Here is a 27,861-nt window from a genome sequence, read left to right as displayed (position 1 = left end):
AGCCTTGTCATCCATTCTTCCTTTCCGTCCTCGTCTCAGTCTCCTCCTCTTCGCGCCTACCTTCCCCCCCTTTCTCCTCCCCTCTTCTCATTTGTTCTTTGCTACATTCGTGGGGGAGGGGGGAAGGGGGGCTTTATCCAGGGGAGTAGAACGGGGAAAGTAGTAGGGAGAATACAACAAGAGAGATGAAAAAGGTGCATGAATGCCACCTGTGTTGCCGTTTTTCAACACTGCATAGACCTCGGCCAGTTATCTTTTGCTCGAAAAAAGACAGTTTTTCGGAGTCGGGCACTAGGTGTGGGGTCGGGGGGGCGGAGCGTGTGGTGGGGTTCGCTGGCCACGTCTGTCTCATTACAAGTTTTGTTTTGAGTTCCCGTTTTCGTTTCATCACGAAAGGAGTACGAGCGAGGATTTATTTTTCCTCGTGCAACTGAAAACAATGTTTCAGTGATGAAGCATGAAGGCCAGTCGTGAACGAGATCCGGTGGGGAAACAGTGCATTGATGTTTATGCAAGTAAATAAATAAATGAATAAATAAACTACATTGTATTCAGTTGCCTCAGCTTTAAGCTTATTCCATTCAGTGATAACTTAGCTACCAAAATTGTTCTACCTACATCTACGTCACATCAGTTTGAGGCCATTATTTCCCCTGTCAATATTTTGTGTGAAAATATTCTGAATTTTGATGTCATCAATTATCTTTGAAGCACCAACGGTTAGTATTACACACACATACAATGAAGTTGGTAGATAGGGTTGATAAGAATATGGTTGTTTGAATAATGTAGAAGATAGTCGTTCGGGCACATTGAAAGAATGATTGAAGAAACACTTGCAAAAAGAGTGTGGAAGGCAGAGGGGAAGATGGAGAATGAGATGGATTGATTGAATGAAAGGAGCTTTGGTTTTAAGTGGGAATATCCACTGAGCAATTAAGGGAGAGGATATAAGATAGGTGTTTGTGGAATGTGGTTGTAAGTGGATGATAAACTGGCTTGACCCAATGGTGTTTCTCTTTGTCTACCTCTGTGATTACTCGTGAATGGGCAAGGAAGGAGGATCGCGATGTAATAAAGCGACGGAGATGCACCAGCGTCATCTGTCAGGCTCTGCTGTGGATGTGCTGTGTCTCGCTACATTACTGCTACAAATGAGATGTTTCACCCGTTACAACCTTCGCAGTCGAATCACTTCTTCATAAAATTGCATCTTTCCTACATAAACAGAAATAATATCTACTTCCACGTGTTCTTAAGATGAATTAAATTTTATTTTAAGCAGCAGTATTTTCCTGTAATGAAATTGTTCAAAATTGATGTACATTTTGTTATATGTCAAATTACTATATTTTTATCTTCTTTGAGGATTAACCTCGCTGTGGTCAGCGAGTGGTAGCTGTCCCGAGCATCTGTTAAAAGAAATGCCTGTAGACTATCAATTATTCTATGCTAATGTGCATACGCACACGCGCATGCATAAGCTACTTGACGTCAGCTCCTGGGAGTAGCAACGGACCACCTATTGTTTGATCTGACCCGCGGTCAGTTTGGCTTGACCTCAGAAATCAGCCATCAAGCCACTTGCATCTTGACCGGGGAGTCGGCCATACAACGTTACCATATAATAGACGCTAGCATGATTTCACCACTTCTTAGACTTAAATATGTACTGTATAAGAATTAGAGTAAAGATTGAGTGTCCCTACTCAGTTTCATAGTGTCCATAGATGTAAATAAACAATCAGATGTTAGAAAAATAAGTTATAACATATTGTTGGCAACCGCCACCATTTGAATTCTAAGTTGTAAAATATATTTTTGGCAACCTCCACAATTTTTTGTCACCCCCGTTGATTGAAAGCACCAGTGACGGCGGCGACACAATAAAGGCCAGAAGCCACACACAGTTTATTTTCAACGCCTCCAACTCATGCCTACATTTATATATATATATATATATATATATATATATAAATATATATATATATACTCGTATATACATACACACACACACACACACACACACACACACACATATATATATATATATATATATATATATATATATATATATATATATATATACTGCAGAAATGTTAGACATTTGAGTGGAAAAGGTGGTAGAGAATCGCAGGTGGGAGTAGGAACACTATATTACTGACGTTTCGACTACAAATCACCTTCAGAGTGATAGACAACGTTGATTAACAGTATATATAATCTTATTGCGGATCATCCCCTGGACGTCTTAGAACGGAGCACGCTGATTGGTCCGTTCCTCCTTCCAAGACCAGCTTGGCAGTAGCTAATGAGAGGTTGACGAAGCCGTCTCTTTAGTTCTTAACCTCTCCCAGTGTGATGTATGCCGCCTCCACCAGTCTTCTCATTCTCTTCCCTAGGCCCGTTCGGAGAGGTCGTTGCCTCTTCCCATTTTGGTAAATGTCCGTGTGTTTCTGTGTGTATGACTAGGGAGTTTGATGTTCTGTGATCCCGCAGGTCGTTCTTGTCTTCAGCTAATCTCTTTTTCATTCTCCGTGACCTCTCGCCGAGAGATTAGATAAACACAAGATTAGCTGAACACAAGTACGACCTTTGGCATCACAGAATATAAAACTCTCTAGTTATACACACAGTGTGTGTGTGCGTGTGCGTGTGTGTGTGTGTGTGCGTGCGTGTGTGAACATTTTCGTGTGTTTTCGTCCTGATTTATCAGTTATCCATCAGGATACTCCTAAGTTTTCCAGTCCTGCCCTTCAGGAGAACCACCTTTTCCTTGACGAATACTGATAACCTCGTTGTTTTTTCCTCTCCTGCAGATGCGTACACGGAGAAGGACGTCAAGTATATGTGGGAACCAGTGAACCCGGTCAGCTTCCAGCCAGACCTCGCCCTCAACCAGTTTGACCTACTGGACATGCAGTCGAAGAATTATTCGGTCAAATGGAGGACGGGCCAAGGCAAGTAGCTCTGGGGGTTTCCTGAATCAGGACTATAGCTCCTGTGACCCGGTGACCTATTTCAAAGGTTTCTGATGGCAAACTCTACATGATCTTAATCAGATAAACAATATTATCGGGATGGGACGAGAGTCTCAATCAATTGGGCCAGTTCCCATACAGGGTATTGGGTGCATAATTCTTATGCTGACAGTGTTTTAGAATATTTAGTGACATTCCTGCGTACCAAGTCATTCAGATTTCTTTTATGGTCGGAGACTAGTTTCTTCTCAATAGATCAGGGGTTCTCATTAGGGGTGACATTCACCCCCAGGGGGGGAATTTTGGGATTTCTGGGGGGTGATTTGTGACCACAGTCAGCTTACGGGGTGAGGAAAGCAATTATAGGTTTTGGCCTATCTGGCCTGTCACCTGGGCTGGATTTATACTAATTTGGGAAAAATATATACTAATTTGGAAAAAATAAAAGGGTTTTTAGTAATATTTGCATATTATTTAGAATGCACCTTTTGAAACAGACAATCTTGGAAAGGAGGGGGGGGGGATGACATTCTGACAAATGGTGAAAGGGGTGAATGGGCCAAGTAAGGCTGAGAACCCCTGCAATAGATGAATGCTTGTCACTTACAAATTCTACTATCCCTCTGGTCTGCTACCCTCCTTAAGTCTCTATTCTACTGTCTGCACGAATCCACTTCATCTTATCGTGCAGAACTAACTGCTCAGTAGCATGCTGGCAGTGACTGAGGGACCGTTTTGGGGAGTCCCTACGGACTAGAGTCACGCATCATTTTGCTTATGTTGGAGTAGAATCTACTCCTAGAGGAACTATTCTACTTTTTGTATTAAGAGTATCCTTCCTCTGTACTGTTCCTTTGAAACTGTCCTTCACCACTTCTGTAAATATTCCTTTTCTTTCAAAGGATTACAAAGGATTACAAAGGCTGAGCATACCGACAGGAGACCTTTTGGTCCATATCCAGGTCGGATGCAAAAAAAAAAATAATAATAATAATAATAAATAAATAAAAACTATAATAATATAAATAACAAATAAAATACATAAATAAATGCATAGGTATAGTTAAATAATAAACAAACAGATAAATAGTAAATAATAATAAATTGACAAATAACTAATAATTATCCCTTTATCCCGTTAAGTAGGATGAAAGAATTCTGCCTCTATGATACCCATGCGAAGTCTATAGAGACGACAAAAATGGGGCGGAGTGATGGAAATAGATATCCTGCTCTGCATACCTATCTTACGAGAATTCAAGGGATAGGGTCTGGGAGGAGATTTCCAACCAGAACACTAAAATTTGGGTCATTGAATATATATATATATATATATATATATATTCCACAAAATGCAGATCTTCGTTAGGAGAGTGGTTTCATTGGTGACAAAGCCACCCTTCATCGAATTTAAGGTTGAAGGTCGTTATAAAAAAAAAAAAAAAAAATGTCATCCTTCAACTTGGACGACTCAGCGTTCCACGTTTCTCACACCCAATTAAAAGTTCCTCCTCCTCCTTCCTCATCAGTCGCAATTTCTTCTGATTAACTCGAAGATTCCCACCCTACTTCCAAAATAACGAGGACGGCAGGTACGCTGTCCTCGTTATTTCAGAAGTTTCGTGACTTGATTGATCGTGGCTTCGCCCGAACTTCCGTCGAGGGGTTTCCAAGTCCTCCACCGTATCGACGGGCTTCGCTGTGACTGGGAGACGGGAGAGGTATGTAGTGGGTAGTGGCTGACGGTATTTGATATCTTTATATATGTGTACACACACACACACACACACACACACACACACATATATATATATATATATATATATATATATATATATATATGTATACATATAACCGTGACGTCAAGAAATGGTAGTCATCCATTTTCTTCCTGCACGGGAGTGCACAGGAAGGCTACTCACACGGACAGGCTTCTAGACTATGACAGCTGTCACCCGATGGAACACAAAAGAAGCGTGGTTAAAGCATTGTGGTCAAGAGCGGAGAAAGTGTGTTCCACAAGTGAGGACATCAGGAAGGAGAAGAGCCACCTTAAGAAGGTCTTCAGAGATAATGGGTACCCTAGGTCAGTGGTGAATAGATGGACAACGACGCAGGAGAATAACGGAGTGGGCGATAGAAATCGTAACATGTCGAGAATTACGATACCATATGTGAAATGGGCTTCTGAAGTAACAGCGAGGCTGCTAAGAAAACACGGGGTGGAAGTTGCTCACAAACTGATGAATACACTGAAAGAGGCTTTGACGAAGGTGAAAGATGTAGAAAGTGTAGCCAATCAGATGGGGGTGGTGTACGATGTAAAATGCAAGGATTGTGAGGCCCATTATGTAGGAAAGTCAAGTAAGTTGGCGACACGACTACAAGAATATCGGAGGGTATTGCATAGGAGGGATATGAGCTTGGCGATACTGAGACACTGCGAACACCGACACTGCGCATACCAACAACACGAGATGGATTGGCAGAATGCAGGTATCAAGATTAAAGGGGCCGGAAAAGGTGTGAAGCTATTTCCAGAATCTTGGGGCAGGTGATCATGCTAGCGTAAATAGATGCGTCAACTTAAATCCCATTTACGAGGTCGCTAGGGACAGGCTGGACAGAAGATATCCGGTATCTCTAAAATGCATATTTGACGACCTTTGCATATCTTATACATGCATGCATGTACACACACACACATACACACACACACACACACACACACACACACACACACATATATATATATATATATATATATATATATATATATATACATACATGTGTGTGTGTGTGTGTGTATTCACTTGGTCTTTGCATCACGTGTTGGACTCGTGATCGACAGCTATTTCCCTCCTGGAAGAGAGCTCAGAGCTCGTAGGTCCGATCTATGGGTAATGCTATGACCTTGCACACACACACACACCCAACTCCCCGCCCACGAGAGTTGGAGTAACACCCCTCAGCGCTGCGATACTGATATCATTTCAGACCCTCGCCCGGGGCTGAAATAATATCAGTATCGCAGCGCTGAGGGGTGTTACTCCAACTCTCGTGGGCGGGGAGTTGTGTGTGTGTGTGTGTGCAAGGTCATAGCATTACCCATAGATCGGACCTACGAGCTCTGAGCTCTCTTCCAGGAGGGAAATAGCTGTCGATCACGAGTCCAACACGTGATCCAAAGATCAAGTGAATACACACACACACACACACACACACACACACACACACACACACACACACACACACACACACACATGTATGTATATATATATATATATATAATATACATATACATATATATATATATATATATATATACACGTGTATGTGTGTGTGTTTGTATCTATGTATACATAGATTTATTTTGAAAGTATGGGTATTCCACTCTATATTTCTGATCAAACAGAGGCCTAAGATATCTACAAATTATGTTGAGCATTTATTTGTAATCATTATCTATTTGATTATTTCTTTTGTATTTGTTTGATTATTTGTTACTTATCTATATATTTCCATTTATTTGTTTATACATTTATTCATATAATCCACGCATATTTATACATTTCATGTTTATCTATATATATTCTTACTCATTTATTCATTTTCCTATTTGTCTATGTATTGTTTTGGCTGGTGGGCGGGGTAAAACAAAAACTCAAATATCATGAAACTTCTGACGACGCAAAACAGATAAACAAAAAGTCAGCAGCTGTAGTTCAACGAACACATTTCACACTTTTTATCCTGAATGTTATCGATCATAACTGCTGTCCAGTTCAGTCATGCCTTCACCATAATTGTCCATAATGATGACAGTATCTTCCCCATCTTCTTTCCTGTTTCGTTCATTACAAAGGCATAAAAGACAGCTGACTCTCTCTTTCTCACTCTCTTTCTCTCTCTATCTCTCTCTCTCTCTCTCTCTCTCTCTCTATATATATATATATATATATATATATATATATATATATGTTGAGGTGTGAAGACAGAATGAGTGGTAGGGTGGTGAGTTTAAACGCCAAGAATCCGTTGAAGTTTTATTTCTGACGTTTCGTCCAACTAGGACTTCTTCAGAGATAGCCGACACTCTGAAGAAGTCCTAGTTGGACGAAACGTCAGAAATAAAACTTCAACGGATTCTTGGCGTTTAAACTCACCACCCTACCACTCATATATATCTATATATATACAAATATATATGTATATATATATATATATATATATATATATATATACAAATATATATGTATATATATATATATATATATATATATGTATATATATATATATATATATATATATATATACAGTATATACATATTGTTACGCCCAATGAAAATATTGTTGTGACGTAAGGGATTGTGTATACGCATATTAAGAACTTGCGCAAAAGGATAAAACGACTGCTCACACTTTATGCTGTGAGAATGACCTCCTGGCCATCGGTTCTACAGGACTGTTTGAAACTGGGTTGGTTTAGGAGTCAAAGTCAGTTTTCATTCTTGATTTGTCACGTGACATTTGACAGCCAATCAAATGTGTTTACCGTCTCCGTGAACGATTTTGCTTAAAACCAGCAGACGTGTTTGAACCAGACCTTGCTATGGAACAGGAATTGTCTCCCAGGAAAAGGTATTTAACTACTAGTATGACTAATTTGCCACCTGTAACGTTCTATTTAATTGTGCTTCACCTAGAACGTGTGCAGTAGAGATAGCCCTAGCGTGCGTCGGGAAGATATGGGATTTTGGATAGACTTCCCAAAAGTTCGAGTACTTTGACACGCTCATATGGTCAAGCCTCAAGTGATTTAAAATCTTGTATCTCAGAGTTGTTCAGTCACGTCATTAGCATCATGACGTTTAACTCAGACTCAATTCCTTGCGTCTCAAGGGGTGGACTCAAGTCACGTGGCCTACGCTGCGCGGACATTGTTGGATTTTGTCCCACTGTTTGTATGGATAGCAGCAGTTTGTTAACTGCTAATGTGGTAATGCAATTAAGTGACCATTGACCATTTGATATATTATAATTAGGAAAACATTTTATCAATGAAAATTCAATGATTTTCCTTCTGAAACTAAATTTTAACTTGTAAATGATTTCGGCATCGTCCCAATCTATGCGGTGGTCTTTATTGGCAATGTGCTGAAATACCGCGGAGTTAGTTCTCTTGTCCATATTTCACTGAACTCTTATGTTCCTTTATCTTAGTTGTCAGGTCTCTTCCTGTTTGTCCCCAGTAAACACCATCACAATCAAACACCTGGGTTTATGTCCCCTATTGGTCTTTGGTCTACATTGACTAATTTGCTGAACGACAATATTCTTCTACCAAGGGATCATCGAATCCAATCGCATAAAGCGGGCCCTACACGATCAATATTATTGCGCAATATTCCGGATTGTACAGTATTATTACCGGTGTAGGGATGGTGTTGAAGAATGACACAATATGTTGAAGACAACAAATGGACATGCCAAAGACGTATGCCTCTTCAATACCATCCCTACACCGTCAATAACATTGTGCAATACGGAATATTGCGCAATAATATTGATCGTGTAGGGCCCGCTTTAGAGGACGCAGGCGAAGTAGCAGCCTACCTCTGTAACACATCAGGAAGTTACATACATTATCACGTTTATTGACGTCATCTTCTTCCCGTCAGGTGTGTACTCGGTTCTTCAGGTCAACTTCACGCTCCAGCGCCATACGGGCTATTTTCTGATCCAGGTGTACGTGCCTTGCATCCTTATCGTCGTCCTCTCGTGGGTCTCCTTCTGGATCAACAGAGAGGCCACCAGTGATCGAGTCGGACTAGGTAAGGAATTATATATATATATATATATATATATATATATATATATATATATATATATATATATATATATATGCGGGAAAACCACCAGTGAAAGTAATAAAATGATGACCGAGCGCTTTCGTCTATTTAGACATCTTCAGATGTCTAAATAAACGAAATTGCTCGGTCAATTATGTCCCCAGGTCAATTTCTTGTTGTTTTTTCCGCATATCTAGAATCACTAGTTGACTGTATTTTTATATCTATGTGTTTTATTGCAAAATATATCCATTCCAAGATAGCCGACAAGATAAACGACTATATGCGAGTTCGAGAGGTTGTCGATATCAACAAATACAAGTGCATGTTTGCCGATGACGTCATAAATGTTTAATAACACACACACACAAACACACACACACACACACACACACATACACACACACACACAAGGGGACATGAAAAGAAGCTCAAAAGGGACATTTATAGAAGGGTCTTGAAAAAGAACAGCTTTCCCCACAGAGTGGTGGATATATGGAACAAACTAGACGAAACAATAGTGTGTGCAAAAACCATACACGGATTTAAGAGCAAATTAGACACGGCGAGATACGGAGACGGGACACCACGAGCGTGGCTCCCCCTTCCCGTTAGATACAACTAGGTAAATACAACAAGGTAAATACACATATACACATTCCGATACCGGCACGTCCGGGACCCTACAGGTTCCGAGTACTATTTTCTTCTTGTTGTTGTTGTGGCCGCAGGGATCACCACCGTGCTGACGCTCTCCACCATTAGCCTGGACAGCCGCACCGACCTCCCCAAGGTGCATTACGCGACCGCTCTTGATTGGTTCATCCTCCTCAGCTTCGGTTACTGCATCGCCACGCTGTTGCAGTTTGCGGGTGTCCACTTCTTCACAAAGGTGAGGATTCTTACGGGGGGATGGAGTATGGTAGATTTATGTGTGTGTGCGCGTGTGTGTGTATGTGTGTGTGTGTGTGTGTATGTATATGTGCGCGCGTGTACGTGGGTGTGCACTAAGTGTGTGTACGAGTGTGTGTGTGTGTATGTGTGTGTGTGTGTGTGTGCATGTGTGTGTATGTATGTACGTGTGCGCGCTTGTACGTGTGTGTGTACGTGTGTGCACATGTGTGTGTGTGTATGTGTGTGTATGTATGTGTGTGTGTATTCACCTTGGTCTTTGGATCACGTGTTGGACTCGTGATCGACAGCTATTTCCCTCCCGGAAGAGAGCTCAGAGCTCGTATGATCGATCTATGGGTAATGCTATGCCCTTTCACACACACACACACACACACACACACCCAACTCCCCGCCCACGAGAGTCAGAGTAACGACCCGAAGCACAGTGAAACCGAAATAATTTCATCCCTGGGCAGGATTCAAACTGGGTACTGCGAGCACCACCATACTTCCCATGCCAGCACTCTACCAACTGCGCCACCGAGTCGTGTGTGTGTGTGTGTGTGTGTGTATGTGTGTGTGTGTGTGTGTGTCTTCGTGTGCATGTGTGTGTATGTGCACGTGTATTTGTATGTGTATGTGTACGTGAATGCGTATGTGTATGTGCATGTGTATGTATATGTATATTTGTATGTGTATGTGAATGCGTATATATGTGTGTATGTGTATGTATATTTGTATGTGTATATGTGTTGATATGTGTATGAGTATGCGTATTGTGTACATGGGAAAAATTACATGTGGCTGGACACATCCAGATGTGTTTGTGTATGCGTGTACAATATGTGTACATGAATATCACCTCCTTTAACAAGTGTAGGTATTATCAAATGTTGAAACTTATTTCTTGTATTTTTCTCTGTAGCCATCTTCGATTCTTTTTATTTCAAGAGTTTGGCTCAACTGGTAGATTTTTCTATTTACCTCTCACCCTGCATATGAAACTGTACTTGTTTGCTGTTTTATTGTAAATTGTGTCTTTGTTTTTCACTCAAATAGGGGGACAATGACGGGTACCAACCAGCGTTCCCTCTAAGCTGTGCGCATGCGCGCGTGCCCACATGTTTTACAACTAGCGCACGTAGAGAAAAAATGTGCTCACACTGAGTTGGCAGTCGAGTCGTGTGTGTGTGTGTGTGTGTGTGTGTGTGTGTGTGTGTGTGTGTGACTCACCTTGGTCTTTGGATCACGTGTTGGGCTCGTGATCGACAGCTATTTCCCTCCCGAAAGAGAGCTCAGAGCTCGTATGACCGATCTATGGGTAATGCTATGACCATTTCACGCACACACACACACACCCAACTCCCCGCCCACGAGAGTTGGAGTAACGACTCGAAGCGCAGCGATACTGAAATAGTTTCAGCCCTGGGCAGGATTCGAATCAGGTACCGCCGGCGCCGCCGTACTGACAGTCTGGGACTCTACCAATCGCGCCACCGAGTCGTGTACGTGTGTGTGTGTGTGTGTGTGTAAGTGTGTCTATGCGAGCGCTCGCATGCATGGATTTCCATGCGTGTAAATGCGCGTATATGTTTGCGTATGTATAATTTGAGTTTCTTCATTTTATTTCTATTTTTACTACAACTGCCCCTCTTTTATGCTGCTCCCTGTACCATTTCTATGACTCTACCTCTTCCTATCCTCTATAGTTGGTGGATGATGTACGTGTCGAGAGAGATGATTAAGTGCTATGGAGTGATGGGACTAGGGCTCCTGCTCTCAGTAACCTTATCCTACGAGAAGTCAAGGCATAATAGGGTCTTAGAGGAGAACTCAGACCAGAACTTTATAAAAATGGGTCATTAAATGTGCGTTAATGGTTATAAACTGGACAAATTTAGATTTAAAAAGGAAATAGGAAAGAATTGGTTTACTAATAGGCTGGTCGACGAATGGAATAAACTTAGTAACCATGTAGTAAGCGCTGAAAATATCAGTTGTTTTAAGAAACGATTAGACAACTTTATGGATGGGGATGATGGGTGGTGATGGATACGGAACTGCCTAGTGTAGGCCTTATGGTCTCTTGCAGTCTCCTTCATTCTTATATTCTCATGTGGTTGTGGTGCAGATGAGAATAAAAGGGAAAGACTTTGCAGTTTGTGTGCAAAAAGAAAGATGGATGTGTTAGCGTTAAGTGAAACAAAGTTGAAAGGAAGGGGTGATTTCGAGTTTGGGAATGTGGTGAGGGAAAGTATTGGAATTGGTGGAGGGACGAAGGAACGAGAGAGTGAGTGGTTCTGCTGGTGAATGGTGTGATGGGAAAGAGCACGAAGTGGAGGGAAATGTCTTGAAAGTTAATGTAGGTGAAGGTGAAGCTGGTATGGGAGATGTGTGTTTTTGTGATTGCATATGAACCTGGTTGTGAGAAAAGAGGAGAGGAGAGCATTCTGGATATCTTAAGAGTAATTCAGAGATTTTTGAGAAGAATGCAACATATAATCCTGGTTGTGAGAAAAGAGGAAAGGAGAGGAGAGGGGAGTATTTTGGATATCTAAAGAGTAATTCAGAGAGTTTTGAGAGGAATGTTGTTACAGTGGTATTAAGGATATTACTGCTAAAACAGGGGATGAGCCAATAATTGAAGTAGGAGGGAATAATCTTAATGGAGAAGTGATGTTGGGAATGTATTTAGAAACGGAGTTGATGATAGCAAATACATTGTTTAAAAAAGAGGGCCAATTTTAATTATACATGTAAAAGGGTGGTGGGTGGGGGTGTGATTGATAAGGATGAACTCTGTAGAGGTATCGAAAGGAAGGGTTGGGAGAGTTCTGGACGATATTGTTTCTAGGGAAGATTCTTTTTAATGGAAGTTGAGATTTGAAGAAGAGAGAAGGAGTAGGAAGACAAGGGTGGTAGGTAGTGAGATGCTAAAGAATTAACAAATTAAATGAGAAGGAAAAGGAGAAAGAATATTAGGAGAAGCTGAGAAAAGTATAGGAGGAGGTGAAGGAGAGAGAAGTAGAAGAAATGTTTGAGAAGTATGATCGGGGTTGCGAAGATGAATAGATTGAGAAATGGAGAGGTGAGAAGGAGAATGGGAGCAGAAAGGGATTTGGTAGATAGAGTAGATGAAAGAATACTAGGGTGGTTTGGGGCACATGGAGAGAATGAACGAGGAAGACAAGTAAAAAGAGTGTCGAAGGCAACGGTGGATGGTGTGAACTTGAGGGGAAGACCAAAAATAAGATGAATGGATAGGGTGAAAGGGGGCTGTGAGTAAAAACGGAATGTCTATTGAACAGAGAATGGAAGAAGGAAGAGATAGATGCAGACGGAGAATGATTGTGAATGGGCTATGAATTGACGCGGCCCAAAGGGATTTCTCCTCATTCTCTCTATTTTCGCATGAGGGGCCGAGGAGAGAGGGTCACCATGCAAATTAAATGGCGGCCCTGTTGTGGATGTTCAGTGTCTCGCTGTATATCTTCTGACCAGGACATTGGGCGGGAGTTAGGGATAATCCTTCAACCACAAGGAGATAAGATAAAAAATACGAAAACAGCCTTAGGCAGCACTTGCAATCTCTGGAAAGATGAAGAGTGCGGAGTGATCTAATAAAGGTATTCAAGTAGGTCAGAGGCTTTAACAGGGGTGATACAGACAAGGTCATCTTATTAAGGCAGCAGGAGAGGACTTGTGGTAATGGATTTGAATTGGACATATTTAGATCTAAGAGGGAAATAGGCATAAACTGATTTACCAACAATGTTTAACGAATGGCATAGATTTAGTAACCATACAGTGAGCACGGAGACTATTGGTTGTTTTAATAGAAGGTTAAATAACTTTTTAGATGGAGATGATAAGTGGTAATGGACATGGAACTGCCTAGTGTAGGCCTTATAGTCTCTTGTAGTCTCCTTCATTCTTATGTTCTTGTGTTCTTAAAAGGGAAACAAATAAATAACTGATAGGAGTGGGATGGATTGAGGGTTCATAACCTTAGCTGGCTACTTCCCTTATAAGGGGGAGGAAACCTTTTGGCATGTAAATATATATATATATAGATATATATTTTTTTTTTTTTTTTTTTTTTTTTTTTTTTATGAAAGTATAACTGCTCACACATATTCTCCTGGTTGGAGAGTCATCATCACTACAAGTTTAATTATGTAACGTGCGATTTTCATGTAGTTGATCTATCTTCAAATTTTACCCATTCTCTATGTATGGGACGTTCTAATGAGAGTATCAAATCTATCAAATTCACACCTTCGTTCTCTTCGAATTAATATATATATATATATATATATGTGTATATATATATATATATATATATATATATATATATATATTTCTGTGGGAATACGGAATCTGTATTTTCTGCATTTTCACCATTATTTCGTTTCATACATGTTTATGTTTAATCTGAAATTTTTAATTGATCCACTTGGCTATTAATGTTGTTTTAGTCGATTTGTTATTTCTTCACCTTCAGGTGGGTTCTGGCGAGATCTTCGTGGAGGAAGATGACTGGGAGGACGTCGGTCATCAGATGGACGAAGACGAAGAGGACGGATGCGACGGGTCTGAGGCGTCCTCCGAAGGCGGAAGAGGTGTTCTGGCGACATGCCCTCACAACTACGATCCTCGGCGGGAGGTCGTTGTGATCAATGCCCTTCACCACAACTGTCGCGTGGGAGCAGGCACCATCTACACTACCCTCACCTCGGTAAGTCCAGGGAACCTAAGTGAGGTTTTCATTTGCATCGGCAGGAAAGGACAAAGCTGTTGCATTTTCGAAGGACAAAATGTGTATCTTATTAATGTTTTTTAGTTAGAAATTAGAATTTTAGGGAAGTTATTGGTCGGTGATAAGATTGTTTTGGCGATGTTTCAACTTTCGATACAGAATAGGAATGACTGGTTTTGATTGAAAGTTAAACTGGAAAATGAATTGACCTAAATAAATTTACTTTGGTTATGCTCTACTTTTTGATACAAAATGAGAAAGCAATTGAGATATAACGTGAACTCCTACATATCCATGTTCATAAACACAAAGTTCTTTCCTATTAACGTTACTTTTTCATTTGCCGTCGTTGACACTAGACATCACCGCACCACCCACGCCATCATTCCCAACAAGATTCGCAAGAAACGCCAACACCTCCTCCACCACCCCCTCCTCCTCCATCGCAGCCAGGACCTGATTTGCAGCACCAGCAGCTGGATCATCATCAGCAAGACATCATCCAGCTGCAGTCCCCGTCTCCTCATCATCCCCTCCACATTCACCATCATATCTCCCACGTGCAACAGCTCCAACATGTACAAGAAGGACATTCCGATTTGAACCACGCGGCACCTCGCATACCCGGAGGGACGTCAGGGGAAAGAGGATTCACTCTCGAAAGAGGAGGAGGAGGAGAAGGGGAAGAAGAAGAAAGAGGAGGGGGGAGAAGAAAAGGAAATCTGAGAGGAGGATTCAGTGACTCTGTTTTACTGAACCACACGACCGCCTCCATGAACTACTCGACCTTCCGCACGGCAGAGACGCAAACGGAGAAGAAGGAGAGATGCTGGAGGCAATTCATCCAATGCATTTTGGGTACGGTAGTCCTAAAGTCTTCCTTTCATACGTTCCTCTACGTTTCTTCTTTAGTTCGTGACGTTGACCAAGACCACATAGAGAATAAACCTTATCTCTAATGATAATACATTTTGTCAAGTGCAGTTATATGAATGATTGTAATATACTTCAATATTCTCAGGTACTATAGTAGTTGTGTTCATTTGTTTAAGGTATATTGGTAATTTTTGTATAAAACCGCCTTGAAAGGACACTATTTTTTTCTGTTTTCCCTCCTTCCCTCCCTCTATTCCCTCTGCATCCTTCTCCCACCTTCCTCTCCACTCCCCAGGCAACGACAAGTACCGGCGAGAACGTCAGCGGATGGCGACCGTCCAGGGTTCCATCAATTCAGTGTCCAAAGTTGACACTTGGGCGCGCATTCTCTTCCCTGCCTCGTACGGGCTCCTTAATCTGTGGTACTGGTTCTCTTACTACGACTCCGATCTCGAGTTCACGTGGACCGAGCCCGGCTTTGACCACAGCTGAGTAGGGGTAGAGCCTAGCGGAGGTTCCACAGGGGTCTGGAATCTGGGGGCGGAAGTGTTGGTAGGTGTGGAACGTTTGGGGGAAGTTGGGGGAGGCGGAGAGCAAGCCGAATCACAGATGCTGCCGGATTTCCGATGGCCGAGAGTCAAGGACCAACTTGGATTTCATGATGTGGAGTCAAAGTGCGACGTGGATTTCGGATTTTGAAGTAAAAAACGTGGATCCCGAGTTCTTGTGCTAACACGACGCAAGAACGCCTGTTGCCACAAAGATCGAGCTTTGATGTTAGTATGTATGGTTAATGTCGTAGGCTTCACTTTCATTGTGAGTTGATAGGCTTTGATGCTTTGCAGTCAGTATTTTAGGTATGAAATAGGGTAAAAACATTACTGATAAAGATGTTTACGTCAGTGGTCGACGGGATTATAAAGCAGACTTTCGTGTATGCGTGTATGCATTTAGGTAATTGTGCCTAATTGTAATATGCAGGAAAGGAACAACGCTTGTTGGGGCCCTGTCTCTTATTCTGCAGTTTATCATACCTAGCTTCAGAACGTGTGTGTGTGTGTGTGCGTGCGTGCGTGTGTGTGTGTACACATGTATGTATGTGTACACGCGCGCGCGAACACAAGTATTGGAGTCTCCAGGCACCAATATTTGTGTTGAAAAATCGGCTGGAATTATTTGTGATAGCTACAGGGTTTTTTTTTTATTTAGTTTTTTTTTTCTTTATTGCTATGCGATTGTCTAAAACTTATTAACACTAGATGAGGTCACGGCTGACAGTTCTCGTGGGAAATGGATATAACCACTCGTAAGTTCTAAACGCTAAGACTACTGAGCCGTGCGAGTTGACGTCGGGGAATAGTTAGGACTAAGTCCTGAACACAACGGCTTACGTCACAGATTCGGTAGTGGCTAACTCAGGACGATTTTATTAATTTATGGGGTTGACCCCTTAACTAATTGGGGTTTCAATGGGGTTGAAGATCCCTTGGGGTCCGCCCTTTACCTGCATTGGCGCCCACAGAATCAGTAAACCAGGGTACCTTGTTGGAGAAGGTGATAACAGTGAATAAAGCTTGAGTCTTACTGGTTAATAATGGCGTTGTCTAACATGCTTAATTGAACTATAGTTTTAGGCTTAGTTGTTTGTGAGTGATGTCCATATTCTAGACTTGGCTTATAGATAATATGACCGATAGTTTAGGTTTTAATGACGGAGAATTGGATCACAGCTGCAATATTGGAAGGTAACAGAACTAACTGTCTTAGATTTTTTTTTTTTTTTTTTTTTTTTTTTTTTTTTTTAAGTCCATCGGCATCTCTGGCACCCGAACTTCTCATCCTCGCTTTGTTTCGCGACTGATATTTATACTAGCTGCCGTCAGACGATTTTGTTCATTTAAGAGAAATCTCTACAGATAAGGGGTAAATCGTATCTTGGACAAGTCTCAGTTATCCATTTCGCAGCATTTTATGACATACGTTCATATTCTAGCTGTAGCCAGGTGATTCCATTCAGCCAAGGGTGGTCCCTCCGCTCTCCACATCGGAAGGGTAGAGCAACAGGAATTTGTCTTGCTGTACTCTCCTGCAATTGATTTTGTTGGCACCAGTGATGAGCTCAGATAGGCTAAGCTAATGTATGACTCCTCCCGGAGGAAACAGCAGTTTTTTTAAGAGATCTGTTGAAGCATAAGAAAGAAGCTATAGTCCTTGCGCTGCAAGAAGTCCGTTCAGAATTGGGCAGAAGCGGAAATTCCCCGCGAGTGCGACGTTGCCAATTTGATCACCAATTACCGTATCGTCACTGTCCTCACTGACACCTCGGCGTGGCAATATGGGGACAAAAGCAGAGTTGGGCGCGTTCCTTGGTGCGCTCTTAGGTGCGTTCCTCAGTGCTCTGAGCAAAGTTATACCAGTCAGAATACAGAGGAACGCACCTAGGAATGCACCGAGGAACGCGCCCAGCTTTGGACAAAAGCTCTGCCACGTTATTATAATCCTAAAATGTGATACTCCTTTACTATATACAGAATATAATGATAAAAAAAAATCAAATAGCACATACATGGGGAAACAAGAGACATGTTCTAGGGTTGATTTGTCAGAATGGCTCACGATGAATGCCACATCCTCAACGGACTCCTTCGGGTGCCCAAAGGACTTGAATGTGCAGCACAAAAGAGCAAAGTTGATCAACAACGCTAAGATTGTAATATTCTTATCATTCTGCAGCACGTGACGCCTTTTACTGAGAAATTGGGAGAGAGGGAGGAAAGAGAGAGAGAGAGAGAGAGGGAGGAAAGAGAGAGAGAGGAAAGAGAGAGAGAGAGAGAGAAGGAGAGAGAGAGATTGAGAGATAAAGATAGAAAAAGAGAGGGATATTTAGACATATGGAAATATAGGCAGGCAGATAGATAGACAGATAGATAGATAGACAGATATATATATATATATATATATAGAGAGAGAGAGAGAGAGAGATTGAGAGGTAAAGAAAGATAGAGAGAAATAGAGAAGGATATTTAGACATGGAAATATAGGCATAGAAATAGATAGAGAGACAGATAGAGAGAGAGAGAGAGAATAAGAGAGGTAGACAGGCAGAGAAACAGAAAGAGATAGAAAAAATTTAGAAATAGAGGAAAGAGATAGAGAAGAAAGAGTTAGAGTGAGAGAGGAAAAAGAGAGAGAGAGAGAGAGAAAAGAGTTAGAGAGAAAAGATAAAGCGAGAGAAATAGGTAGAAAGAAGAAATATTTGGAGAGAAAAAATAAAGAGAGGGAATAGAGAGAGAGAGAGAGAAATAGATCGAGATGGAAAGAGATAGAAAGGGAAGAAACAGTTAGAGATAGAAGAAAGAAAAAAGAGAGAGGAGAGAGGGAGAGAGAGAGGTAGGAGAGATAGATAGACAGATAGATAAAAAGAGAGAGTGAGTAAGTGAAAGAGAGCAAGCATGAAAGAGGAAATAAAGAGAGGGGAAAGAGTAAGTGAGAGTTAGAGTGAGACTGAGAGTAAGAGTGAGAGTGAAAGGGTTAGAGTGAGTGAGAGCAAGTGAGTTAGAGAGTGAGTGAGAGCGAGTGACAGTGAGAGAGTGAGAACGAGAGAGAGTGAGAGTGAGTGATTGTGTGTGTGCGTGTGTGTGTTTGAGAGAGAGGGAGAGAGAGAAAGATAGTAATTCAGACTAACAAGCCTCATTAACCTCTCATCCTAAACTTCTGAAACAGGGTCGCCTATTATCTCTGGGGTATGGCTGTATTTTATGGATCTGATTCTGTCTAAAGTCAGGGGAATCTGTTCATCTGAAACAAAGCCACCATGATGAAGCCGTTCTAAACCATCCCAACTGCTCTTTCGTCACGGTCATGTGTAACGTTCCCTGTAAGGCCGCTTTCACAAGAGCGTTTCTGTACGCGCGTTCGGGTGCGCCGCGTTTTAACTTTCAATGGGACCGCAAAACGCGTCGTGTGAAAGGTCCCAATTGAATTCTATTGAAAGTTAAAACGCGGCGGAAATGCTCGTGTGAAAGTGGCCTCACTTTCAGTGGAGTTCAATAGGACCTCAAAACGCGTCGTGTGAACGGTCCCATTGAACTCCATTGAAAGTTAAAACGCGGCGCACCCGAACGCGCGTACGGAAACGCTCTTGTGAAAGCGGCCTAAGCTGTGCGCATGCGCGCGCGCGTACATGTTTTACAATTAGCGCACATAAAAAAAAAAAAAAAATGTGTGCCCAAGGTTTTCAAATTATATTAAAATCCATTCAATAAAGAAGTTCCACCCAGACATCAACTTACAAATTCTCTAAAAATATGGAAACTTGCCAACCGCCAAACCAATAATTGCTTTGTTTTTTCTCTTCTAACTCTAGCGCTTCCATTGCAAACGAAATTATTTTGCCGCCGCCATGGATGCGCGCGCATACCTTCCAGGGAAGGCAAAGTTTGCGCACAAGCTAATTTCTGCGCCGACTCACAGCAGAAACTTAGACGGAACGTTGGTGATGGGCCTAGAAGGATTCTGTTTAGCTCAAGACGAAGCGATTCTGCTCAGTCGAGGGAATGACAACCCCAAAGTTAAAGTGACGTCTTGGTGAAGGACGGGCTGAGTGTTGCTGCACATTTTCGACTCCCCAAGTACAGCAGGATTATAAAGGATTACAAAAGAGGAGCATGCCGACAGGAGACCTTTTGGTCCATAACTAGGTTGGATGCGATAAAAACATAATAATGATAAATAAATAAATAAAAATTATGATAATATAAATACATACATATACCAAGGCTTTTTCCCCCCTTACACGGGGGGGGGGGGGTAGCCAAAAAGAAAAAGGCATAGAAATCACTCCCACCCATTTCATTTCCCATATGTTCCACTCCCCTCCACCCTCCTCCCTCCCTCCTATCTTGGCACCTCCTGGATGACAGGTCATCCCTGCATCCTGTCCACTGCCCTGGGTCAGAAGCAGTGTCGCAAGACACAGCACATCCACAGCAAGGCCGCTTCATAAATTCGGCGACCCCCCCTCTCCGTCCCCTCATGCAGAAGAGGAGAAGACGGGGAGAAATCCCTTCGGGCTGCGTCAATTTTTTTTCATACATACTTCCTCACCCCCCATCCCCCACCCATAATAAATGATAATAGATAAGTGCATAGGTATAGTTCAATAATAAACAAACAGGTAAATAGTAAATAATAATAAATTGACAGATAAATAATAATAAATGAAAATCAAGCAAATAATAATAAACAGACAAATAATAACAAACAAATAAACAAATAATATAAAATAGATGGCAGGCATTACAGCATCTTGCTTAGGTGTTTATTTAAACGAATCTTAAAGCTTCGAACTGAACTACATTGCACTGCCTCTGCAGGAAGTTTATTCCATTTATTAACTACACGGTTGGCGAAGTTGTTTCTACCCATTTCCAAATTAAATTTATTTCCTGACATTATTCTTTTCCTGTAACTTGACCCTTTCAACTCAGCCCCCGTAGATGGGGTACTGATGGTATATTTTATGCAGTCGACATCGTAAGGACTTTCGTGACATCACTACCCAGCATTCTTTTAGGATTAGACGGTTGTTTCTTCTCGGAAAAGAATAATGATCGCTTTCAATCTCTTCAATCCTTGCGTTCTGGCCATCCTCCTTAAATTTCTTCTTTCTCGCCTCCAAGTATATAATTTCTCTCCGGTTTGATGTTGTCCACAAATATAGAAGCGCTGGCTATTGCTGATATAATACTCTTCAGTCCAGGAACGTCTTCTGCAGATTTTGTTGTGGTCGACGAACAGCTTTAGTTGAGGAAGACTTATTGAAATGGGTTAGTTGAGATTTAGTAATGTTTTCGATAAGCAATACTTCTATTCCTGGGGAAATATAGAACCGAGGCAGTGGAATCACAGAGTTCGAGATTTAAGGAAGACAGCAGAACGGAAGGACAGTAAAGGCCATACTTTTAAAACCTTTTGCCAGCTTTGACGAGCACTCCTTACTATCATGAAATAACTTCCATTAGAAAATAACTTCGGTAGCTTATACCCACGGAAACTTTTGCCAGCTTTGACGAGCGCTTCTTACTATCATGAAATAACTTCCATTAGAAAATAACTTCGGTAGCTATACTCACGGAAACTAGATTTATAGAATACCTATTAAGACACCTAAGGTTACCTAGAAAACCAGGTCAAGCTCTAGTTTCTAGTGGTAGACAGCGCTCGTCAAGGGTGGCGAAAAGTTTTGAAAGTACGACCCTAAAAGAGTCATCGGATTTTTATTGGGAAAATTAGGCTCAAATCGTAAAGGAGTGAGTGCTGAATGGTTCTAGTTCGTAGAAATATCGACATCATAAAAATTATGCAGTCAGAACCCCATGGGGTGGAGGTATTTGAAACGTAAAGACCTTGACTGAATGCTCTCATTACGTTACATTTCAAATATCACAACTGCAGACGATAGTCTTGTGGCATCGCTCCCTGCATTTTTTCTCGCAATTTCTTTATTTCTTTATGTAATTTTCTTTTTTGCCATATCTGTTATGTATTCCCATGTCCATAGATAACTTACTTGTGCATATTATCAATTGCGTATCTATATGTTCCATTTAGATAGCAATTCAGATATGCTTACTTCTTAATCAATTTACTAATTTTCCTTGCTCGATTAATTATCTGTCAACTGTATCCACTTATTTGTACAGTTATTTGTTAATGTGTTTATCTTTTTATTAATCTGTTTACTTATCAATCTATTTTTACTTTTGCTGAATGAGCTGGTGGTGTAATCGTAAGCGTGCTGGTCTCGCTCCCACTTATTTATGGGTTCGAATCCCGCACTCCTCTCTGATTTCCAGCAATGACTGGTTTTACTTGCACCAACAGTCCAAAAGCATAGGGCAGAGGTGACGGCTTCGGCAGCAGCTACTCAGCGCCTCCTGGCGTACGTTTCTCATCTTTTGTTATTCAAATACTGCAATGGATTTGCTTCGAGCAAAGAGTCTTCGACAGAAGGCGCGCAGTTGCGGCACCGGGACAATTGGCCGCGTTTGCACCAATCAAGTTCGGGCTGATTCCCGCCAAATTTAAATAGCTAAAAGACGACTTTCTTTGCAACATTCTAGACTTCCCTAAGAACACTTCAACAATCTGTCTAACACTTGTAAAGGTTTAGCCCCTTTCATTTCGCCATTCAGTTTCTCAATATATGACGCAAAGGTAATTTGACTTCCGAAGATAAAAACGAAAGATTGTAACAACCGAAGTCGTTTCGGCACGAAGGAACTCACGACGGTTGAGGAGAATCAGCCGAGATTCGCTCGGTGTAAACGCAGCCTAACAGTCACTACTGGGACCCGGAGAGAATTGCGGGGCTCGAACCCGTGGTTAGAAAGAAGCGAGACAGACACGCTTCCGACTGCACCACGAGCACCCTAGTCGAAGAACGACGAGTCAAGAGTCGCTTAGTTTCTATTTCTTTTGAATAACAAGACGAACAAAAGTAGAATGCGATTTCCGTTAATCCTTATAACCCCCGTTTATTTGGTCTGTCTTGTGGCTAAGTAATTCTGTGTTCAGTTGCGGCGTGAATCTCGGCAAAACTGGGCTTACGTCATGAACTTTTGTTCGAAGGTAGTAGGGAATTTTAATCCGCATGAGGTCTCGATCCTTCCTTAGACTGATTAATATTATCTAGCAACACAATAAAAAAAATTGTCATGTATATCAGGATAGTGGAGGTGGCAAACGACGACAGCAGAATGGAGTGACTGATTCTCTGTCCATTTTGATATACGGAAACATGTGGATAGGTGGAAACACGGGGTGATGGAAATACTTTTATTCCTAACTAGTTTCGTCTGCGGAAGGAAGAAGCCACTCAGGCGAAACTTGTCAAAAATAAAAGGATTTCCTTCAGCCCGTGTTTCCCTTTACCTCCTGTCCACATTCTTCACAATGTTCACACATACGCACGGAAACATGTTATGAGGGAACATCAGGAAATTAGCTCACGGGGCAACAAATAAAGAAGGTTGGTTAAGCCGCCACAGTCACACCAAGTTTACGACCTGTTTCCGACCACCTTCGACGATGGCACTTTAGTTTCTCTCATTGAGGTTAGCGCCAGGTAGCTATTTCATACTCATCTATTTCATGACGAGGGAGATTCATTCCAACTGCAGCACTGTCTTAAATCCTTTTTATAAACAGAGGAACGGCACAAATCAGCCTAGTCGCCCGGTGGTCGGGAACAGGTCGTAAGCTTGGCGTCACTGGGACCTTATGTAACCAGTCTGAGGAGGTTCTTCTGCTATAGGTGGTTGGATCCTATATCAAAACACGCTTTATCATTCAGTATCTCAACCTATTCCCTTTGATGACATGCTCTGAAGAAAACTCCATCCTGGCTGTCGTAAAATAGATATTTACTGACAATATTGATGTAATTTTATTTCACCAATACTGACTGTGTCTTGATACGAGGTACCCTATGACAAAAGCATTAATAATATCACTATATTTAATAGATATTGAACATAGGAGAAGCTCTCAAGTAATTGCCTAAGGGAGGTGTTTTGTAGATATTCTGATTAGCCATGCTCTTGTGAACTTATCTACCAATTCCCTTGTTTACCGTAGATTGTATTTTGAACTTAATTCTTATTGGTTTTAACCCATCTCACGTTCGTATTTAGTTGAAACACCTCTTCCATCCCTTGAATTACAAATAAATGGTTCAGTGCTACTGGTACTATCTCGTTTTCATATAAACAAGAGATAGAAAAAGAGATTATATGATATCAGTAATCATTCATGTGATATGATTCCATTTCCATCCCAAGAAATATTTTATCTGTTACTCCTCTCACTAATGGTTCTCCAGACTTTAACATTCTCATTGCATTTTTGTATTGTTTTGCAAATTTCCTTACTCTTCTTTCATTTGTTGTTAATCTTTTATAAGACCACTTCCATCCTCCTTGTTCCTCTATTTCTTGAATATCAATCTCATTCAACTTTGCCATAGTGTCATTCTCAATTTATTCCCTACCCCTAATCTATTCTCATTTGAAGTTTTCATAATCACTTTAAAAATCATATCAACATGAAGTTATTTTCCTTGTTTAGATCTTTCAAATCATTTGATAATCAGTTCCTATTATTCTTTATTTCAATCACAAGTTCTTTAGGAAGTTCGATCAATTCACCTCCTTAATCAATTCTTGTTTCCAGTTCTTCTTTCTCAACTTCTTTCTTTTTCTGCTTTATTTCAATCACGAGCCTGCAGTCACTTCAATCAAACTGTCTGTCGACTTTACTGTTTATCGAACTTACGGCATTTTCATATGTGAAGTCGGAAATTCACTCCTTAGGCCAGCGTTTCTCAACCTTTTTACCCTTGCGTAACCTTTAAAATAAATTGCATGTCTCAAGGAACCCCTGCCCCCCCAAAAAAAAACAAAAAACATATACCATATCTTTCTCATTTTATTTTCATCGTAATAATAGGTTAGATAGGATGATGTCTATATCACATTATTACAATAACCAAGAATATGCCGTGCGTGTTTAATTATATTACCTATATGAAATTAAATAAAGAATCAAAAGTGCATAAGCTTATCTCACTTGTTCTCGCGGAACCCTAAGGGACCTTTTGCGGAACATTAGGTTCCGGGGAACCCTGGTTGAGAAACGCTGCCTTAGGCTGACCCTTTCCTCTTCATTACTGCTGTCCGACTCTTTAGATTCAAACGGCGGTATTCTTTAAAAAAAAAAAAAAAAAAAAATCCTTATGTAAATCTTATATAAATCCTTACGGTGGTATTCTTAAAAAAATCTTTCCTTATATAAATCTCTCCCTTCCAAGGATTTATACAAGATTTATACAAGGATTTTTTTTTTTTAAGAATATCACTGTAAGACCTTTGTACTGGCCTTCGGGTTTTCATACATACATACACATACCAAAGGCTTTTTCCCCCTAAACGGGGGTTAGCCTTCGCGTTTTCACATCCATTAATTAATTTTCCTATAACCCCTTTCTTTCTTTTTTCTTCTTTCTCTTTCTTTGCCATATATTGCCATCTTTTCTTCTTTTCCCTCTGCTCATAGGGAACTCCACATTGTAGTTTCCCTTTTATTACAATAGATATTAATGCTCCAGCGATTGTGTTTTAATTCCCTTTGTTTTTTCCACCACGAGACTACGACCGTCTCGAACATCGACTCCTCAACTGTGTGTGTGTGTGTGTGTCTGTGTGTGTATTTGTGTGTGTTTGTTTGTGTGTCTCTATGTGTCTCTGTGTGCGAGTCTCTGTGTGTGTGTGTGTCTTTGTGTGTGTGTCTGTGTATGTATGTGTCTGTGTGTGTGTGTCTGTGTGTGTGTGTCTCTGTGTGTGTGTGTCTGTGTCTGCGTGTATGTGTGTGCGGGTGCGTGCGTGCGCGATGCAAATACTTAAAGGGTAACCAAGCCCAAGTAAAATGTTGCATTTTCTTTTTTTTTATGTTATTTATTTCCACGATAACCTTGTTTAAAGCAAATATTTTATCTAAAAGAAACTATCTGAGAGACATTCTGACGAAAATATTCGTCATCTGCTAATCTGAATTCTGAAACACAGCATACAGCTCAATCTTTGGGCATTAGTTCCGATGACGTCATGTTTTGTGTACCAACCCAAACGTCCTGTAGCAAAACAGACAATATTCAGTGATATTAGTCTTTCATGGTCTTTTGAGAATAGTCTCGACTTCCTAAATATGTCTGACAATAGTAAAGATGTATGGATAGACGACATAGTTATGAACTATCAATTTGAACAGGAATATCCCTCTGAAGAAGTTTTCATGTTGGTGAATTATTGGTGATTATCTGTGTGTGTGTGTTGGTTCTGCAATGCTGTCTTTGGGTACTCAAGAAAGCAAGGGTAGTATACATAACGTTCACACTGCGGGTCGTAGATGCCACAAGCTTTGTAAACATTGATCTCTACAAATTAATTTCATCTTGGCCCAAGTGTGGTAGTAAAAAGGTTGATTATAGTGATTTGTTAATGTTAGATAAGACCCACCTTTCTGTACACGACAAGTTAGACACATTATTTTAGATTGTTTACACTGTATAAAAAGAAAACTTCACTACAAGTATCGCTAAAAACATACTCATTCGTCCCAGCATATAGCAAGTGATTTTTGTATTTATTCCTGTACAGTACGCCTTTATTCAGCCAGTTACTGAACTGTAATAGGCTGATAGTGACATCGTAAAACTGAAAATAAGTTTCCCTATAGATCTAATAATATATATATATATTTCACATATTGTTTAGTCAATATTGTTTCTCTGAATTCGGAAAAAATCTGCAGTTTAAAAAATTATAGTTAAACTATGTCTGCCTGTTCGAGAACGTGGTTTTACGTAATTTAAATTAGATAATTAGTAATGATGTTGCAAACCCTAACAATACCCTGTTTTCCCTAATTAACCTATCTTGTCTTGTTTTGTTTTATTTTCCCTTTTGTTGTATTTATTCTCAATGTAATTTCTTTGTTATTCACTTATCATTTTTCCTGGTTTTGTTTTCCTAAGTATATCGATCTGATAATTTTAATCGAAATATATATATATATATATATATATATATGTATGGCAAGAGTGGTATAGGTAAATTCCAGGAAGGAGCAGAAGTATTTTATTCTCTGACGTTTCGACAGAGTCTTCTTCAGAGAGATAATAGTACAGGCAAATTGGAATACATTGTCTATATACTAAGCGGGTCATCTCACAGGTCGCCTTGGGATAGAGTCCGCCGTTTGTGCCCCCTCGATGATTAATCTTGCTGTTGTGTGTGCCAAATTTACAAATCCTTCTATGATTGGTTGATATAAAAGTATTAATATATGCAGCTTCAAAAGTTTTTCTTGTCGTCTTTTTCATACCGGTGTGTAGGATTTTGGTGTTGTTCCAATTAGGCATATGTCCGTGTTCTGTAGCGTTTACTACTAACGAATTAGATGTTCTGTGGTGTCGCATGTCATTCTTATGTTCATATAATCTTTTTGTGATTCCTCTTGAAGTTTCTTCAAAATAAGCTGCATCACATCCACCACATGGAATCTTGTAAACCACGCTCTTTTCATTTTTCTCTTCCGTGTGTTGGTTACTGGATAAAATGTCCCGTGTTTTCTGTTCTGAGGAGTGTACGACTTCCTTCCCTATTCTCGCTAGAAATTTGGAAATTAATTCCTTCCTGGAATTTACCTATACCACTCTTGCCATGCATTTGTCTTTTCTCTTGTCATATATATATATATATATATATATATATATATATATATATATATATATATATATATATATATATATTGTTATTTGTTTTGCATGTGCTTTAAAAAAAAAAGTGCTATATAGTATCTTGCCCCATCATTTAGCTCTTTGTGTATGTTCTGTACGTGAATAATGTCATTGTTGCTGGGCGGTTATCCTAAGCTTTCT

At 40.6% G+C, this 27,861-nt stretch overlaps 1 protein-coding gene across 1 annotated transcript in view; it reads left to right on the top strand.

Annotated features, from left to right (window-relative positions):
• The window catches only part of LOC143034571 (uncharacterized), a 214,454-nt gene extending 197,349 nt beyond the window's left edge, over positions 1 to 17,105 (top strand). The window contains exons 7-12 of the mRNA XM_076200824.1: positions 2,820 to 2,960; positions 8,663 to 8,815; positions 9,565 to 9,725; positions 14,232 to 14,465; positions 14,846 to 15,344; positions 15,658 to 17,105. Of these exons, the coding sequence (XP_076056939.1) occupies positions 2,820 to 2,960; positions 8,663 to 8,815; positions 9,565 to 9,725; positions 14,232 to 14,465; positions 14,846 to 15,344; positions 15,658 to 15,854 (1,385 nt within the window). The 3' untranslated portion in view covers positions 15,855 to 17,105. The remainder of the gene's footprint in view (positions 1 to 2,819; positions 2,961 to 8,662; positions 8,816 to 9,564; positions 9,726 to 14,231; positions 14,466 to 14,845; positions 15,345 to 15,657) is intronic.
• The last annotated feature ends 10,756 nt before the right edge of the window (positions 17,106 to 27,861 follow it).

The sequence above is a fragment of the Oratosquilla oratoria genome, chromosome 17, assembly GCF_046742065.1.
Source record: "Oratosquilla oratoria isolate Oo_2021 chromosome 17, ASM4674206v1, whole genome shotgun sequence".
Lineage (NCBI taxonomy): Eukaryota > Metazoa > Arthropoda > Malacostraca > Stomatopoda > Squillidae > Oratosquilla > Oratosquilla oratoria.
The sequence above is the reverse complement of the archived record's forward strand: the minus strand, read 5'-3'. Positions and strand labels throughout refer to the sequence as shown.